Source organism: Berghia stephanieae, chromosome 15 (genome assembly GCF_034508935.2).
Source record: "Berghia stephanieae isolate SIO BIC M18660-M18661 chromosome 15, UCSD_Bste_1.3, whole genome shotgun sequence".
NCBI lineage: Eukaryota > Metazoa > Mollusca > Gastropoda > Nudibranchia > Aeolidiidae > Berghia > Berghia stephanieae.
In genome coordinates, this window is record NC_088374.1 from 18,844,959 (window position 1) to 18,864,958 (window position 20,000).

The 20,000-nt window shown below is 42.3% G+C and overlaps 1 protein-coding gene across 4 annotated transcripts in view; it reads right to left on the reverse strand.

Annotated features, from left to right (window-relative positions):
- LOC144960828 (uncharacterized) overlaps positions 1-20,000 on the reverse strand; it is a 131,094-nt gene that overhangs the window by 18,796 nt on the left and 92,298 nt on the right. For all 4 annotated transcript variants that reach the window (XM_078894193.1, XM_078894194.1, XM_078894191.1 and 1 more), the window contains exons 3-11: positions 18,073-19,239; positions 15,722-17,250; positions 14,644-14,857; positions 10,282-10,412; positions 9,024-9,104; positions 7,491-7,589; positions 5,901-6,012; positions 2,439-2,575; positions 218-473 (exon numbers count right to left, since the gene is read on the reverse strand). In XM_078894193.1, the coding sequence (XP_078750319.1) occupies positions 218-473; positions 2,439-2,575; positions 5,901-6,012; positions 7,491-7,589; positions 9,024-9,104; positions 10,282-10,412; positions 14,644-14,857; positions 15,722-17,250; positions 18,073-19,239 (3,726 nt within the window). The remainder of the gene's footprint in view (positions 1-217; positions 474-2,438; positions 2,576-5,900; positions 6,013-7,490; positions 7,590-9,023; positions 9,105-10,281; positions 10,413-14,643; positions 14,858-15,721; positions 17,251-18,072; positions 19,240-20,000) is intronic.

Sequence of the window (20,000 nt, forward strand, 5' to 3'; positions counted from 1 at the left end):
TGATGGATCATTATCTCCCTTGATAACCCACAAAGAACAGAGTTAAAGGGGAAGAATTTAATTTTTAAAAAAGAAAAACCTGTCCAAAGAAGATGAAATAACTCACGAGTAACACTGGCCGATGGATCATTATCTCCCTTGATCACCCACAAAGAACAGAGTTAAAGGGGGAGAATTATTTTTTTAAAACCTGTCCAAAGAAGAGGAAATAACTCACGAGTTACACTAGCCGATGGATCATTATCTCCCTTGATAACCCACAGGGCACCGTTCACGTTCTTCTTCACCGTAGTATTCTCGTTGTCCTTGAGGTCTTCCAGAGCGGGCACCAGGTCGTTGTAGTCCAGGATCTGTTGCCGGACGTTTTTGTCGAAGGACAAGTTCCAGATGCACTCGGCACTGGTTGCCTGTTCTTTGGGGTCTGTGTGACGTAGCATTGTCAGAAATGATTGAAGGGCTCCCTCCTCTACGATCTGTTTGGAAAGAAAAAGAAAAGAACTTTTATATAGGACAATATCCACAATATGTGACCCTCCGTCTCAAAACGGTATTATGTCGGGATGATTCAGACCCCAAAAAGTGCATTTAGAGATAGAATGATGAGAAATTGGAGCTTAGAAGTTTTTTGCAATGCAAGAAATAGTCTTTATACTCCACCATAACGTACAGAAATTAAACCCAAGTTGGATATTTGTGTCTATGAATTCAATTTCCCTTACCGAGTGGATCCCGACATAATACCGCCTTGATACGGTGGGTCACATATGTGCTCAAAGCGCTTTACAAAAATTAAACATGATTATTTATATATTGGGCATTTCTACGGATTTACCATGCTCAATGCGCTTTGAAGTAATTCAGTTCCCCAACAGGCCATACCCTGACCAACAGCCTAACGTAAGATATAGAATGAGACACGACACCTGCTAGGCGATAATATTTTTTTTCAGACAGAGACAATGCTGTTTATGGCCAGGTACTCATTTTACAACCGAGTCCGGTGAGAACTCAATTCTTTACAAATCATATATAATACGTAAACAAAATGTAATACAGTGCAGCATAGAGAGATGATTTACAAAACAAAAAATATCATCTCCCAAAACTAACAATACAATTGACTGTTTCCCTCTCAACCAAGGTATCCGGGCAGGGCCAGGACAAAACCAAGTAATCTCAATCCATCCAAGACAAAGACAGAAAGCAAGTTGGAAAACAGATATAGGGGGATAAAAGACACAGTATGTACCTCCCTGCCCACTATGGGAGGTCAGGCCATAAAACCTCTAAATTGTCTCTATTTCTGTGTGTTTTCTCGTGCCTTCTGTAACCATTACACGATATTAAAAAGTTTTTAACCAATAGATTGACAGTCACAGTTTCAGATGCCTTACCCTAGCCTTATTTCCATCGTTAACGGCTAGTTTGGCCAGGCCTTGCTTCAATTACCATGGTGTGAAACCTCTAAATCTTCTCTATTTCTGTATGTTTTCTCGTGCCTTCTGGTTTTTAACCAAAAGACTAACTTTCACAGTTTCAGATGTGTACCTCTTACCCTATAATCCTTCTATATATTATTTACATTAGTTTAGCCATGCCCAAATTGTCTCTTTCTCTGTTAGTTTTCTCATGCCTTCTGTATCCATTACACACATCATCAACAAGTTTTTAACCAATAGATTGACTTTCACAGTTTCAGACAGGAATCCCTAACCCTTACCCTAGCCTTATTTCCATCATTAACGTCTAGTTTGGCCGGGCCTTGCGTCAATGACCATGGTGTGAAACCTCTAAATCGCCTCTTCTGCTGGTTTTCTAGTGCCTTCTGCCCCTATTACACAGTATTAAAAAGACTTTAACTAATACACTGACTTTCACAGTTTGAGATGGGTATCCCTAACCCTAGCCTTGTTTCCACAATTAACGGCTACTTTGGCCAGGCCTTGGGTTAACCCCAATGACGTCAATGAAACCTCTAAATCGTCTCTATTTCTGTTTGTTTTCTCATGCCTTCTGTATCCAGTACACGATATTAAAAAGTCTTTAACCAATAGATTGATTGCCTAAATAAGCTCAGAAGACACCAGCAAAGCATCATCTTTCAACTAAGAACACAACACATACAGCTCAACAACCATTTAAGCAAAATTACAAAAGACACATCCCCTTCCTGCCCCCTATGTCAAAACCCTAATGAAACAATAACACATCACTTGCTTGAATGTCAACCTCTTGAAGACCTGAGATGCACATTCCTCCCACCAAATCCAAGCATCAGTAACAGACTTTATAGTCACCTGGAACAACTACAAAAGACGTCTAACTTCTACGTCATGGCACAAGACCGAAGGGCTAGAGCTCAGGTGGTCGCTGGTTCGGATAATAAGTAAGTAAGTAAGTAACCAATAGATTGACTTTCGCAGATTCAGATGCCTTACCCTAGCCTTATTTCCATCATTAACGGCTAGCTTCGCCAGGCCTTGGGTTAACTCCCAGGGGGTGAAACCTCTAAATCGCCTCTTCTGCTTGTTTTCTAGAGCTTTCTGTATCCACGATACGATGTTTTTGATTGTGTCTGGAGAAAAAGGATAAGAAAGAAACAAACATATTGATTATCTCAATGAAATGAACAAAAAAAAACCCAAATAAATTAGAGTATTTATATAGAAGCTGTCGTTTGGCTAAGAAACTCACAACATTGCCACCCAGAAGTATAACGGACCAACACACAAGACTATAATGTGTAACCTTGAACGTTTATAATCTGGTTGATACAGTTTAGTGAGAATTACTCATAAACGTGGATGGCAAAAAAAAAAACAAAAAACAAAACAAGAGACCTGTGGACTGAATACAAGATAATATCTTGTGTAAATCAACTTCTGCTGTCAGAGTGATGGCATCTTATTTTCTAGTCTAAATACATGCCAATGGACTCCAACAGTCATGACGTCACTTCCCTCGTAATGACGCATGGTAACTGAGTAACTGGTTCTAAACTATCAGAACAATGGCGGACGCCCTTATGAAATATTTCTCCGACTAGCATAGACGTGTATCCAGAGGAGAAAAAACATAAATCTGATCATGTTTTGATTTTTACACATTCTGATCACATGACATGTAAAAAAATGTTCTAGCCAGCATGAAGAATAAAAAGTACCGATTTTCTTTGTTTAGAAGCAAGCTGCTCGTTGCTGGGCGGACGTGACATCAGACTGTTGAATCCTATTGTCCATAAAGATAATCCATCCTAGCTGTTTTACGTCCCGTAATCGAAAGAATCTGCCCATATACATCCTGCTACTAAAATAATTATGTCACCTTTTGATTAAACATGTAACCTATCAATCATTAATCGTCTAAAGAACTGATACATACAAACTTCCAAAGAGTTTGGAACCGGAAGTGTAGCGTTACAACCTCTCTGCCCTTTTAATACAATACATCGTGTGTAAGTCAACTTTTGGTTTCAGAGTAATGACATCGTCTTTTCTAGTCTAAATATAGCAATGACTATGAAAAATGTTTTTTTCTCTTTTTGAGGAAAATTTTTGTCTAAATCAAAGCCCTATCTCCACCGAGTAAAAATGTTTTTGAATTTTGAAAATCCATTCGTAAATAAACAAGTTATACAGTTTCAAAGGTGTCATTTATTTGGATGACCCGCAAAGAAGAAAAAAACGCGAAAATATGGGACGCTTTTTCGGCATTTTTTTTCGACCTTTGGTTGTATCTTGCGTCATAAGTGGATTAAAAGATTGAAACTTGAAGAGCAAATTAGGATGGTGTTTTGTAAATTACGGGAAAAGTACTCGTCATATTCATATGAAATTTTACAACCAAAAAGAAGAAATGTTCATGTATTACCTTGTCAGCGACAAAACCTCCACGCCCTGTAGTTTTAGAAATATTTTACTCCAAAGAGTAAAAATCTATTTTTAACGGTTTTCTGGTAATCGTACGAATTTTGTCGCTTGACATAATCTAAAATAACCTTTTTTCTAACTGTGTGCCAACTTTCAGTCATATTCATCGATAAACAGCGTCGTAATTAATTTTTTAAAATAGCATATACCAAACGGCTTCGTCCCATATTTTGACGCGAATTCGGGCACTTCGTGAGCGAAAAAGACGCCCAAAGATTTGTGCGGGATAGTCCTTGCTACTAAATATAATGCTGGTCGTCAATAAAGATCATCCATCCTCTCTCTTTTACGTCCCGTAATCGAAATAATCTGCCTGTACATTCTTCTACTAAAATTGTTATGTCACCTTATGATTTAAATGGAACCTATCAATTATTAATCCTCCAAAGGACTGGTTACATACACACTTCCAAAAAGTTTGGAACCAGAAGAGTAGAAGTGTGACGTTACAACCTCTCTACCCTATTGGAATAAATAACAATGTGATTTCAATTTAAGCTTCAATTAAAATAAACGAAAACAGATAATGTGGACGTTTCGGGTTTCCCCTTTATCAACGAAACAGAAAGAATGAAAAACTACTAGAGACGAGTGAGAGAATCACATCATTAAATGATTATCACATATTATCTCATTCGTCTGTAGTGTTTCATTCATAAAGAAGGGGAAACCCGAAACGTCCAAATAATTTGTTTTCGCTTACTAAATAATTGAAGCTTATATTCAATTCACATTATTATTTATTTCATCGCGCTTCGAGTAGCAACATTTACACAATAGGATTCAATAGTCTGATGTCACGTCCACCCAGCAACCAGCAACTTGGTTCTAAACAAAGACAATCTGTACTTTTTATTCGTCATGCTGGCTAGAACTTTTTCACATGGTCATGTGATCAGAATGTATAAAAGTCAAAACATGATCAGATTTATAATGTTTTTCTCCTCTGGATACACTTTTATGCTCGTCGGAGAAATATATCATAAGGGCGTCCGCCATTGTTCTGATAGTTTAAAACCAGTTACTAAGTTACTATACGTAATTACGAGGGAAGTGACGTCATGACGGTTGAAGATAATTTCAAACTGAAAATTATGCAAAATTGTGGGTCAAAAAATGGTACATTTTGCCAGAAATTAGGCACAACGTTGGGAAAACAAAACTACAATAAAAATCTTCATCACCGTGGGGAACGCAAATTTCACAAAAACAAAAACAAAAAAATCAAACAATTTGTCAAAAATTTGCAAAACATGCAGATTTTGCGGATACAATGCAAATCAGAAAATTTTCCCTAATTTTGCAGCCGCATCTGTGCAAGAAAAAACCGTGGGTCCAGGAATGAGAAGAAAATACCCCCAAACCAACTCGCTAGTTTCATCAATAAGTTCAGCATTCTCTTCCTCCTCTACAATGTATGCAAGGGTCAGCATAGCATGGAAATGTTCTGATAGTTTAGAACCAGTTACGAAGTTACTATGCGTCATTACGAGGGAAGTGACGTCACGACTGTTGAACACTATTGGAAAGCATAAGAATGAGAACAAAAAGCCCTAAAACAACTACAGCTCACTGGTTTCATCAATAAGTTTAGCATTCTCCTCCTCCTCTACAATGTATGCAAGGGTGAGCATGGCGATGTTCTGATAGTTTAGAACCAGTTACGAAGTTACTATGCGTCATTACAAGGTAAGTGACGTCAGATGGATATTTGGAAACAGTGATACCTGCCAGAAATGTCAGGCAGCCCCAGAGACCAGCGATCACATCGTCCTCCACTGCCCAGTCACTAAACTAGAAGGTGGCTACGAAACCATCCTTAGGGCGGAGGAAGACTTTAGAAGCTGGGTTGACGAAATAAATTTGGAGGTGTAGCCATACGCTACTACTACTAGATCACGACTGTTGAACCCTATTGGAATGCATAAGAATGAGAACAAAAACTCCTAAAAAAAAACAACTACAACTCACTGGTTTCATCGATAAGTTTAGCATTCTCCTCCTCCTCTACAATGTATGCAAGGGTCAGCATGGCGATGGATTTGAGGAACTCGTCGTTGGAGGCGATTAGGGGCATGATGACCTGTGGAATGGACACGTACATAGTCTTCAATATTATTGTTGATTTTATGAACACAATTCAACCCAAACTAATCTAACCCAAACTAATCCAACCCAAACTAATCCAACCCAACCCAACTCAATCGAACCCAACCCAATCCAACCCAACCCAATCCAACCCAACCCAATCCAACCCAACCCAACCCAACCCAATCCAACCATATCCAACCCAATCCAACCCAACCCAACCGAATCCAACCCAACCCAACCCAATCCAACCCAATCCAACCCAATTCAACCCAATCCAACCCAATCCAACCCAATCCAACCCAATCCAACCCAAACCAACCCAACCCAACCCAATCCAATCCAACCCAATCCAACCCAATTCAACCCAACCCAACCCAACCCAACCCAATCCAACCCAATTCAACCCAATCCAACCCAATTCAACCCAATCCAACCCAATCCAACCCAACCTAATCCAACCCAACCCAACCCAATCCAACCCAATCCAACCCAGCCCAATTTAACCCAACCCAACCCAATTCAACCCAATCCAACCCAACCCAACCCAATCCAACCCAATCCAACCCAACCCAACCCAACCCAATCCAACCCAACCCAACCCAACCCAATCCAACCCAATCCAACCCAACCCAACCCAATCCAACCCAATCCAACCCAACCCAACCACCCAATCACCAATCCAACCCAACCAACCCAACCCAACCCAACCCAACCCAATCAACCCAATCCAACCCAATCCAACCCAACCCAACCCAACCCAACCAATCCAACCCAACCCATCCAATCCAACCCAACCCAACCAACCAACCCAACCCAATCCAACCCAACCAACCCAATCCAACCCAACCAACCCAATCCAACCCAACCCAACCCAACCAACCCAACAACCCAAATCCAACCTCAATCCAACCCAATCCAACCCAACCCAACCCAATCCAACCCAATCCAACCCAACCCAATCCAACCATCCAACCATCCAACCCAACCAACCAATCCAACCCAACCCAACCAACCCAACCCAATCAACCCAACCCAATCCAACCCAATCCAACCCAACCCAATCCAACCCAACCCAACCCAATCCAACCCAATCCAACCCAATCCAACCTAACCCAACCCAATCCAATCCAACCCAATCCAACCCACGTATGTATATCTGGCTATATGTGACCCTTCGCCTCAAAAATGTATTAAGTCCGGGTGGTTAAGATGTTGAAAATTTAATTTATAGCCAGAAATATCAGTCTTGTGCTGATTTTGTATGTTTTATTGAGGAGAATGGATACCCTATTTTAGGGTACTAATGCCAACAATTTATATTTTTGACCAGTTTAACATTAAATTCGACTTTTAAGCATCTGGTTCGTTCCGACATAATACCGTTTTGAGACCGTGGGTCACATATAATCATTGTGTGAGGTGAGGTGGACATGGAGAATTATAGAAAGGAAGAGGACACAAACCACCTACCTCTGCTGTTTTGATCTCGTGGAAATGATGTTTGACTCCGGTACACCGGGCTATATTGTGTAAGGTGGACAAGGACGCCTTTAGGACGTAGTAAACATTCTGGGGAAAAAGGAACAAATACATAATTATTTTTTTTAATTCCCGTTATTCATCATCATCATTGCCTTTTTCACCCTGGGTCAGGGTATAGGCCACGGATAAACAGTTTCCATCCCTCTCTATCCTGAGCTATCTTTTTAATCTCATTCCAGGTCTTACCACTTCTCTGTATATCAGCTTCTTTAATTCTTCTCCATGTTCCTCGTGGCCTTGAACGTTCCATGACGCAATTCGAAGCTGCTTGTTTGGCGATGACGTCATCGGGTCAGCAGAGTCCTTTCGGCTTTGTCTGTTGTCCTTCATAAATTCTGTGATTCCAGAAACTCTTCGGTCGCCCAAGCTAAAAAAAAGGTTTGATTTATTCATCCCATAGGGGAAATTTGTGACCCACCGTATCAAAGTGTTATTATGTCGGGATCCACTCGGTAAGGGAAATTGAATTCATAGCCACAAATATCCAACTTGGGTTTAATTTCTGTACGTTATGGTGGAGTATAAAGTCTATATCTTCCATTGCAAAAACTTCTAAGCTCCAATTTCTCATCATTCTATCTCTAAATTCACTTTTTGGGGTCTGAATCATCCCGACATAATACCATTTTGAGACGGAGGGTCTCTTTTGTCTCTAGGGTCTATTCCAAGGGAGGACTGGAATAAGTTATAGCCTGACATGACCAAAAAATGACGTGAAAATGCCAGTCTTTTGCCTCAAAAGAAAACAAATCGTGAGTTGTATTCAATAGTTCAACCAATGAAATAACTTGTTTCCTTGAGCTCTACTAACGACAACTCACTAGAAGCTACACAAACCTAAAAAATGACGTCAAACTGCCAGTCCTAGAGGGTTCTTGTGTTAGGCTATAATATGTTAACGATGGCTACGCTAAAACCCACTAAGACCCATATTTTGACGTCATTTTTAGGTTTGTGGACCGCCTAGTGAGTTGTCTTTTAGTAGTGGTCAAGGGAACAAGTGAATCCATTGGTTGAACTGTTGAATACAACTCACGATTTGTTTTCTTTTGTGGCCAAAGACTTGTCTTTTGACGTCATTTCTTGGTCAGTGTCAGGCTATAAGTGTACGAACGCCACGGTCAGAGCCATGAGGCCCACGGAGCCCGAGTTTATCCCAGTGTAAAAAGGACAACAGCAACTGCTTGCTACCCTCTGGATATGGCGCTAGTTTAAGATATTTTTTCACCGACCAACCCCTCCCCCCCCCCCTCCCCCACCCCTGTCCATCCAGCAGTGAATAGGTAGCTATGTCTATTAGATCTGATGAAAAGTACTTTGCCATAGACTAGCATCTTATCAAATGGATAATAAAACTATTGCTACTGTTCATAGTTCATTTCACGCTAAAGAAACCGGGATAAACTCTTACTTTATCAGCCTATTTGGATCTAAAGGACTTTTATAATTTATAAAACTTACTTTGCTATGCATGTTGTCAATGTAGGGTTTGTGTCCCAAGTTCAAGGTCATCAATTTGACAGCTCCACTCTCAGCCAGACTCTAGAACAAAAAGACGGTTTTATAATTATATATACTTATACTTGAGCTTTTATATAGCGCAATATCCACTAAACGTGCTCAAAGTCAACAGCAACATTTAACGTGTTGAACGAGACATGACGCCTGTTAGGCGATATTACAAAAAAAAAATATTTGGACAGAGACAACGCTGTTGACGTCCAGGTAATCATTTTACACCTGAATACGGTGAGAGAATGTGAGTAAAGAGTCTTCTCCAAGGACTGAACTATGCGCCGAGCGAGGTTCGAACCCAGGACCTTCCGATCCGAAAGTGAGTGTCATACCACTAGACCAAATAGCCGCACGAGTTTTATAAGTGCAAGGGATCACTAACAAAAATTAACACTTCACATTAAGACGAGACATGACGCCTGTTGGGTGATATTACAATTTTCTATCGAGAGAGACAACGTTGTTAGGTACTCATTTTACACCTAAGTATGGTGTGTTACTCTAACGAGTGTAAGGAAAGAACGTTTTTTTTAAAGACTGTGATTCTCAGATTATGACTTGAAGTTGAACACGGAACTGAATGGTGAGATAAGACAATATTAGAGCCACACAAGAAAAACCTAGTAAATCAAACATAGACATACGAAAAGAAATCATTATGCTCAAAAAAAATAATTATTTATTAAAACCAATAAAATTATAAATGTTGTAATCAGCAGTTTCTTTTTGTTTTAATTTCCAAATACAAACTTACAACATTTAAACTGTATCATCATAGAAAAATCTATTTTAGAAAAGGAGACAACTCAGTAATAATTTTTGATACAGTTTGTCTGTTTGAGTAATTTCCCTTTATTTTTTATTTGTGACTTTTGTTTTCTTTTTTTTTTTTTGTTATTATTATTATTATTATTATTATTATTATTATTATTATTATTATTATTATTATTATTATTATTATTATTATTATTATTATCATTATCATTATTATTATTATTATTATTATTATTATTATTATTATTATTATTATTTTTATTATTATTATTATTATTATTATTATTATTATCATTATTATTATTATTATTATTATTATTATTATTATTATTATTATTATTATTATTATTATTATTATTATTTGTTTTCTTTTAGTCAAAAACAACAAGGATAAAGGAAGAAATAATATAAAACACGTTTCGTAACAAACCCTGGCCAAGACTTCACTAGCGTCACTGTAATTCCAGCACGTGTTGTAAGTGTAGTAGGTAGGAAACCAGATGTCGTCGTTCTTGAAGATTCCAAGACTGTTCATCTGTTTCAACATGGTCACCGTGATATCTTGGGATGGGAATGATATTATATATTTTTTTTTAATTGAGCTTTATATAGCGCAATATCCACTTAATATGCTCAAAGCGCTTTACAAGGGGTCCCTGGTCATCAACAACATTTAACATGTAGAACGAGACATAACGCCTGTTGGGCAATATTACAATTTTTCGGACAAATACAGCGCTGTTAACGGCCAGGTACTCATTTCTTACCTGAGTACGGTGCGGTGAGAGAAAGTGAGTAAAGAGCCTTTTCCAAGGACTCAACTATGCGCCGAGCGCGAGGCTCGAACCCAAGACCTTCCGATCCGAAAGCGAGTGTCATACCACTAGACTACATCGCCGGACATATTACATCAATGTAAAAAAAACATATTTAGATTCATTAGTGGGGGAAGCGTGGCTAAGCGGTCCGGTCTTTGCTTCGTATCCGAAAGGTACCGAGTTCGATCACCCGCCGCTCCGTTGTGTGGTCTTGAGCAAGTATCCCCCCCCCCCTCAATTTGCGGCGCTGCATTGCAGCTGACGCCTGGGTTATTCCAGTCCTCCATTGGAATAGACCCTTGAGACAAATTTCCCATAAGGGATGAATAAAGGGAATTTTCGTCAATTTATCTATTTTATGCATAGTGAAATGTCCACTAGATATGGGCGAAAAAAGAAAACGTTCTTATTTGCAGGTCTCATAGCCCAACTTGTTATAAATGTTCATTGTTGTGTATTGGAAATAATCTTAGAAGGGGTAGCAAGCAATTGCTATTGTCCGGCATATCCCAGCTGTGACAACAAATCCCCACTCTCAATTCTGTGAGCAGAATAGCAGGTACCAATTGGCATAACTAGTGATAACAAGTACCGACTCTCAACTCTTTGATTAGAATACCTACCGTCATATCCCAGTTGTGAACAAATCCCTGATCTCAACTCTCTGATCAGAATACTTACCGACATATCCCAACTGTAACAACAAATCCCCGATCTCAACAATACTTACCGGCATATCCTAGCTGTGAACAAATCCCCACTCTCAACAACACTTACCGGCATATCCTAGCTGTGAACAAATCCCCACTCTCAACAACACTTACCGGCATATCCTAGCTGTGAACAAATCCCCACTCTCAACAATACTTACCGGCATATCCTAGCTGTGAACAAATCCCCACTCTCAACAATACTAACCGGCATATCCTAGCTGTGAACAAATCCCCAGTCTCAACAACACTTACCGGCATATTCTAGGTGTGAACAAATCCCCGATCTCAACAACACTTACCGGCATATCCTAGCTGTGAACAAATCCCCACTCTCAACAACACTTACCGGCATATCCTAGCTGTGAACAAATCCCCACTCTCAACAATACTTACCGGCATATCCCAGCCGTGATAACAGCAGCTTCTTATGGTTCACACTATTATGTTATGACGATCGACCCAATCAGCAAAGTCCGGTCCGCATTCGTGCACCGTCGCGAACCCGCCTGGTAGCATCGTCACAACACACCTTTCGACTAGATGCTCTGCCGTTTCGGGTTCTTGCCCACAGCGTGGACATATTGGACAGGAAGTTAGACCCCACTGATGTAACGCACCGGCCGTTAGGCAGCTCCTCGACCGAAGCCGATTCGCAGCTACCCAGTGTCTCCTCTTACTGGTATCAAAGCCTGGCAACTTCTCACCAAGCTTAGAGGAGTGTAGGTCCCCGCCCCCACGAGGGATTGAATTCGTCCAAACCGACTTCCATCTCGTATGTGCAGCTCTGTCCGTAGTCAGGGATTCTGCGTACAAGGGTTGCCGGGACTTATTTCGGCTCGAGTAGGATTTGAGTCTGGTGACGTCCTCGCAGAGTACGCTCTCGAGACGGGTCCACACTTTACTCTGAGTAACGAGTGCCCAGTCGTCTGCGTATCCCAGCCTCAGGGAGGAAGTGTTCGGCATATCGCTAATGTAAACGTTAAACAACATTGGCGCAAGTACCGACCCCTGAGGGACCCCATTCTTCAATTTCCTAACTTTGCTCGTGACGTCTCCCAGCGCGACGTGGAATTGCCTTTCACCTAAGATCGAAGAGAACAACTTCAAGGTCTTTTTGCACCTTATGATTTTTGCAAGTTTGAGCATTAACCCATCGCACCAGACCGTATCGTACGCCGCTGATAGGTCTATAAACACAGCACCTGTTTGCTGTTTTCTCTCGAACCCGTGCTCAATATGCTCTGTAAGGGCAATGACCTGCTCCGCGGTGCACCTCCCTTCCCTGAAGCCTGCCTGCTCAGGTGGCAGGGCAGCGTCTAGGACCGGCCCCCATCGGTTTAATAGAACACGCTCCAACAATTTGTAAAGACAGCTCAGCAGCGATATGGGTCTGTAACTGTCTGCCTCCTTCGCCGGCTTCCCTGGCTTCAGGATGGCAACTATCTTCGCATGCTTCCACACTTGTGGAAGCTTTCCATTTGCAAGGATGTCAGACATTGCCTCCGCTAGCCAGGCCCGTGCCCTGGGGCCTAGATGCGTCACCATATCAGGATATACACCATCTATCCCTGCTGCTTTGCCGTTCTTTACTTCGCTAATGGCTGCACCCACTTCTCGGGGACTGAACGGGGCCGTCCAGTCCGACTCCTCCGCAGGTAGCGAGTCCAAAATCGTACGGTACGCCTTGCGGACACCGCGCTCAAAAGCCTGATTAGGGACCCGCTTACTACGGTTCTTAATATTCTTGGCAATTGTGTCTGCCTCGCATTCCGGTGCAGCCTTCGCGAAATTCCGATCTGGGTCCAATTTCTTTATCAGACGCCAAGCTGAAGTAGTCTATCGGCTGTGTCCTGGGACTGGGTCTGCTGGTACTCTCGGTACAGCTCTTCCGACTCTGCTGTCCAGCAAGGGGTGTAGAATTTCCGTTTGCCCCGTGGAATAGAGCGTTGAGCGCTCTTAACCAGCAGCCTACTAAATCTGGTTATATTCTTGGACTTGGGAGGAATGGCAGGGCAGACCTGCTCGATATAGGAACTGAATTCCTCCCAGTCAGCCTTCCTGAAATTCCATCTGCAAAGTGGGAGAGACTGCACCCTCGGTATTGTCACCCAGCTGTGACAAGAACCGGCCTGTGCTGGCTATGCGGAAAGTCCCCGAGGACTGTCCGCTTCACCTGCAGCGGTTCACCGTTCGCGCTTTTCGTTACGAGGGTGAGGTCTGGAGTATACTCCTTCTTATGGCGGGTACCCCGGAAGGTACCCTTGGTTGTAGGATCGTACACTAGGTGTAGGTCATTACAGTCCATCCATGAGCGGAGTTGTCTTCCTGCCTCGTTGCAGTCTCGGTAGCCCCATTCGTGATGGTGGCTATTAAAGTCTCCCAGACAGATGGAAGGATGGCTGACCACCGGTACCGGTGGTGTAGTCCAAGTCGCTCTAGGTGGTTTGTAGATATTATGCAAACACAGTCCACCTACTTCCACGGAAATTAGGTTCACCCCATTGCTGCCCGTTACGCTCTCAATGACCCTTACCTTCGATGGCTCTTTAGCGTAAACGCTAACCCCTCCTTTGAGCCTCGAGGTGTCCTCGCGTTGGACCACCGTATAGCCTGGGATCTGGAATCGGGAAGATTGCGCGCCTGAATAAAGGTGGGTCTCCTGTAAAAGGAGGATATCTACGCAATGAACGGCCAATAGCTTTGATAAAAGCTCATTTTTTGCCATACTCTGGCTCTCGACGTTCAGGGACAATATACGCGTCAGCTCGCCATCCCCGCCGTCGCATTTTCCGATCGGCAGGCCGCGAATCGATTGATGCATGGGACGTTTGCTTTTTTCTCGGACGTGCCGACGACCCTGGCGACACGAACGCGGTATTATTTGGCTAGGCGGCAGACCGCTTCGCCATTGACGAAACTGATTGGGACTCGACATAAGGATAATAGTGTGGCACCCGGGATAGGGCTGCTATTCGGGCACCAGGTTTGAATCAAATTTAGTCACACACCGGGGCGAGCAGCTCATGTGGCTCGTTGGCTCGATACCCGGGATGGTCTCGTGACGGTCGACCGGGATTTACACCTTTGCCCTCCCGTGTGCCTCAAGCCCCCTCACCAACTGCAAGGTAAAGATCCACGATCTCAACTCTTTGATCAGAATACTTACCGACATATCCCAGCTTTAACAAATCCCCACTCTCAACAATACTTACCGGCATATCCTAGCTGTGGTAACAAATCCCCACTCTCAACAATACTTACCGGCATATCCCAGCTGTGATAATAAGTCCCCGATCTCAACTCTTTGAGCGGAGTAGTCCCAGTATACGTCTCCTATGGCCTTTTGTATCTTCATGGCGTCTCCGTGGTGATATTCGTCCATGGACTGAAGACAGGACACGGCTTGGGAGATTTTGTCTCGGACTTGTTCTTTACTCAAGTCTTTCTTTCTCGACACGATGTCTGCAGGGATGGGCTGGGGTTTGTTTTTGTTTTTTGTTTTGGTTTGTTTTAGGGTTGTTGTTTTTTGTTTGTTTGTTTTATTTGGGGGGGGGGGAGAGAAGAGGAGGGGAGATAAATATCAATATAATTTTTTTTAAGTTAATTTAAACAGAAAAAAGCAATGTGTTTTAAAGAGGAAGAGGTGTTGGGAATATGGGTCATCTCAAAAACAGATATGGGTCTAACTTGTTCTTTACTCAAGTCTTTCTTTATTGCAGAGATGGACTGATGGTTTGTTTTTTGGGGAAGGGGGGGGGGAGGCAAAATAACCATTAAATGTGCTCAAAGCGCTTTATCAAAAGTCTCTAGCCAACAACAACATTTAATATATAGGTCGAGACATGACTGACGCCTGTTAGGCGATGATATTACAGGGAGACTTTTTTGGGACAAAGACAGGGCTCATTTTACACCTGAGTTTGGTGAGAGAATGTGAGTTAAAGAGATATATTCAATGGCTAGTCCAGTCCAAAGGCGAGTGTCGTATCATTGAAACAAAAATGGAGCTTTGATATAGCGCAATATCCACTAAACGTGCTCAAAGCGCTTTACAAGCGGCCCCTGGCCAACAGCAACACTTAACATGTAGGACATGACATGACGCCTGCTAGGCGATATTACAATTTTTTCGGACAGAGACAACGCTGTAAACGGCAAGGTACTCATTTTACACCTGAATACGGTGAGAGAATGTGAGTAGAGAGCCTTTTCCAAGGACTCAACTATGCGCTAAACGAGGCTTGAACCCGGGACCTTCCGATCCGAAAGCGAGTGTCAAACCACAAGACCACATAGACGTATGGTTGGACCACATGACCGCAGAATTTAGGATTCTTACAATTGGTCCTTCTCTTTTGTTGTCGTCCAAACTGTCTGCCTTGCTTGCCTTGGTAAACTTTAATTGATTGGTTGAGGAGTCGCCAGATCCGCCAACATGATTGGTCATCACGGGAGACCCGTTCATCTGTTTGGTATCTATGTGGTTCATCTTGGAGGAAGGAGGCGTGGCCGTTGTTTTGGTAATGGGCGGGGTTGATGAGAAAGTGGGCGGGGTCGACGAGAAAGTGGGCGTGGTTGAATAGGTATTCGGCGTGTAGTTAATATAATCTGATGATTGAGATTCGACTTTCGCGATTCGTCTGGATGGTTCGGAATGAGTTACCCCTTCAAAATGGGGGCGGGGTTGTCTTTGATTTTGTTGAGGTGAATTTTCGCTGAATCGGTGGCTACTACCACTGTTGTAGTAGTTGTTGTTGTTGATGTTGCTATTATTGTTGTTGTTATTATTGTTGCTTTTGTTGTCGTTGTTATTACTGATGCGTTTACTTCCCTTTTTGCTGCTTGAGCGGTAATGTATAATAATATCCCTATCTGGTACGGTGGAATCTACAGCTGTTGTTTTCGATGGCTGTTGGGTCGGCCTGAGGGGTTGGGAACTCGACTGTAAATGTTGTGGTTTTGACACTTGATGATGTTGCTCTTCAGTTTCTGATTGGTTAATTTGAGTGTGGCTGTTGTGAGAGATACTGCTAGGCGTTGGTGAGATAGCTCGAGGTACTTGATGAGGCAGTGGTTGGTCTTTGAGGTTTGAAGAAGTTTGTCTTTGGGAGGTGGATTCTCGGTTTTGATTGCGTTGTGGTTGGTTTTGATAAGGAGGTTCTTCGCTTTGACAGGATCTTGATTCTTGGCCTTGATAATTATTGGTATCTTGGGCTGGATGCGAGTTTGATGAATGATGAGTTTGACAAGGATTTGATGGTTGGTGTTGGCGATGATGTTGGGGATTTTTGGGCTGGGTTTGAAGCGGTTGTTGGTTGTATTGAGGTTCCTCTTGGTTTTTGTGACCGCTCTCTTGATAGTTGTGGTGATTGTTTTTAGAGTGGGCTGTTTGGTTCTGGATTTGAGGATTGTTATTTTGATAATTTTGTTGTCTAGCTTGAGGGTGATTTGAGGATGTTTGGTGGATTTGGTGATGAACTGGCTGGCAGGTTACAGTGTCTGTAGAACACAGCACGTCTTCAGGTTCTGGTTGAACTCTGACTATTTCGTAGGGTTGCTGTATTGGTAACGCGGGCTGCAAGATTTGTGAGTGAGAAGATTTCGTTGAAGATGATGATGACGACGATGATGATGATGATGTTGATGAGGATGACGATGATGATAAAGACCTAAATGGTGCAGGTCGCTTCTTCTGTTGTTGACTTGATTTCGGAGAGTCTGTGGAGTGATGGGAGTGGATATTTGAACGAGACTGTGATGGTGTAGATGGAGTGGAGGTGATGGTAGGGCTGCTTGAATCTTGGTAATGATGGAAGCTGGTGTTAGATTTTACAATAGGTTCGAATCTTGTGAGAGACGGATTGAACACTGGGGATGGAGAGTAAGACATTATTGACAACATGTAAACATATGCAAAGACACCACGAGAGAGAGAGGAGGGGAGAGTGTGAGAGAGAGAGAGAAAGGATAGGGACAAAGAGAGAAGAGCACGCGAGAGAGGTAGATAGATAGAGGGCGATATACGAGTAGATGGATAGATGGACAAACTTACAAGTAAATAGATAGGTACATAGCTAAATAGATAGATAGATAGATAGATAGATAGATAGATAGATAGATAGATAGATAGATAGATAGATAGATAGATAGATAGATAGATAGATAGATAGATAGATAGATAGATAAATAGATAGATAAAGAGAGATATAGATAGATAGATAGATAGATAGATAGATAGATAGATAGATAGATAGATAGATAGATAGATAGATAGATAGATAGATAGATATTATTGACAACATGTAAAAATATGCAAAGACACCACGAGAGAGAGAGGAGGGGAAAGAGAGACAGAGAGAGAGAGAGAGATGTAACTATTCCCCAAACCCGATATAGATGTAAAAACCAGTGGTCTAAGGCTTGTTTTATATGATATGTGACCCACAGTATCAAATCGGTATGATGTCGGGATCCACTCAGTAAAGAAAATTGAATTCATAGCCACAAATATCCAACTTGGGTTTAATTTCTGTACGTTATGGTGGAGTATAAAGACTATTTCTTGCATTTCAAAAACTTCTAAGCTCCAATTTCTCATCATTCTATCTCTAAATTCACTTTTTGGGGTCTGAATCATCCCGACATAATACCATTTTGAGACAGAGGGTCACAAATAGTCAAAACATGTACCTTCTGATGAACTTTGATTCTTGCTGTTGTTGTTGTTGTTGGTGGTGGTGGTGGTGGTGGTGGTGGTGGTGTTGGTGTTGGTGTTGCTGCTGTTGCTGTCCTCGTGGTGAACAGTAGCCGTTACCACAACAGACGATGCGCCATAGGGGGGTTGCTCTTCTTCTTCGTCATCGTATTCATCGTTAACTTCATCATAATCGTTATCGTCGTTGGTGTTATCGTTAGGAAATGGTTGGATTCCCACTAGGGGTTCGGGTGGCAGCGCACTTTGATTGTTGGATAGAGGCTGTTGTACTGGTGGTGATGTTGGTGGTTGTGGTACTGGTGGTGGTGGTGGGTGTGTTTGTTGTGTTTCCTCTCGCTGCTGTTGATGTTTCGATAGAGATGATGGCAGCGCACTTTGAGTGTTGGACAGAGGCTGTTGCACTGGTGGTGTTGTTGGTCGTTGTGCTGATGGTGGTGGTGGTGGTGGTGGGTGTGTTTGATGAGTTTGTTGTGGTTCCTCTCGTTGCTGTTGTTGCTGTTGTTGTTTCGATAGAGACGGTTGTCGTGGAGGAGGTAGAGGCGTGTCTTGAGGGGCGTGTTGGTGACGTTGCTGTGGTGCTTCTTGGTGTTGCTCTTGGATTAAAGATACGTCTTGAGGATGTACAGGCGTTGACTCTCGTGGAAGGTGAGCGTGTTGTTGTTGCTGCTGCTGATTATGTTTGTGTGGCAAAGGTAATGGATGTGGTGTTTGATGCTCACTTGGCGAGGGTAGAGATGTTGGTGTTTGTGACCGTACTGAAGGCGGTGTTTGCTGCGGTTCCTGATGTGATTGTTCTAGTTGCTGACGATGTTGCTTAGATTGGTGCTTCAGCAGTTGTTGTTGCTGTTGTTGCTGTTGTTGTTGTTGTTTAGGTAAGATTGACGAGGTTAGTGGTTGTGGTTGTTGCGATGATGCAGTTATTGAAACCGCTGATATTGGCTGCGGACGTTGACAGGAGTTGTCGTAGCCGTAGTCGTCGTCGTAGTGATCGTCGTCGTCGTCGTTCTGGTCGTCGTCGTCCTCGTCGTCGCTGTGGTAGTGTTGGCGCTGGTGGTAGGGGTTGTAGTAGTCGTCAGCAGAAGGAGAAGATGATGGGGACAGTGGTGGTGAGATGTCAATTTCGTGAGTGCTTATGGGGCCATCTGGGAATGGAAAGGTGTGTAAGGTGTTATCAGATGAAAAAAAGAACATATATGAGGATTTATATAGCGCATTTCCACGGATTTGCCATGCCCAATGCGCTTCTCAATCTTCATTCATTTTCCCAACAAGACACGTGGAACAGCAGTTCCATATGATCTAGTACCAGTCACATGTTATGCGTTCTCTTTTGTACTAAAACTCTTACAATAGCAGTCACTGCCTAAAGACATGTACACATTTACACCCGAGTCGAGTGGGATCATTAGAGTTAAGATGATTTATCAAATAAATGTATTGTAATCTTAACCAACACTTTTCTATTTAGAGGGCATTGGTGAAGAATAATCACCTATTATGTTGTCTGGAGACGATTACAAGTAACCAGTAGATTTTTGACCATTCAAAGCATGGGATTTGTGACACACCTTCACACGTGCTCGGACAAACATAAACAAAAACGTAATTGATAATATCGGTTTTCAGCAATGGGAGCGATCTATATTTATCTTTTCGTCCAACCAAGTCATCAATCTCATGATGTGTTGCTGTCCAACGATTGGCTATTTCTTCAGAAAAAGTAAACACGCTGCTTTGTTTATAAAACTTGTAAACGTACCCATGTGTCAAGCTGAACAAAATGACCAATCGTGATGTTAGATATTTTTTAAAAACTGTGAACACTTTTCACTATGTGGGTCACTTTGAGCACATATTCCAATGTGACCAATGACCTCGAGCACATGGAAATGTAATATAGATC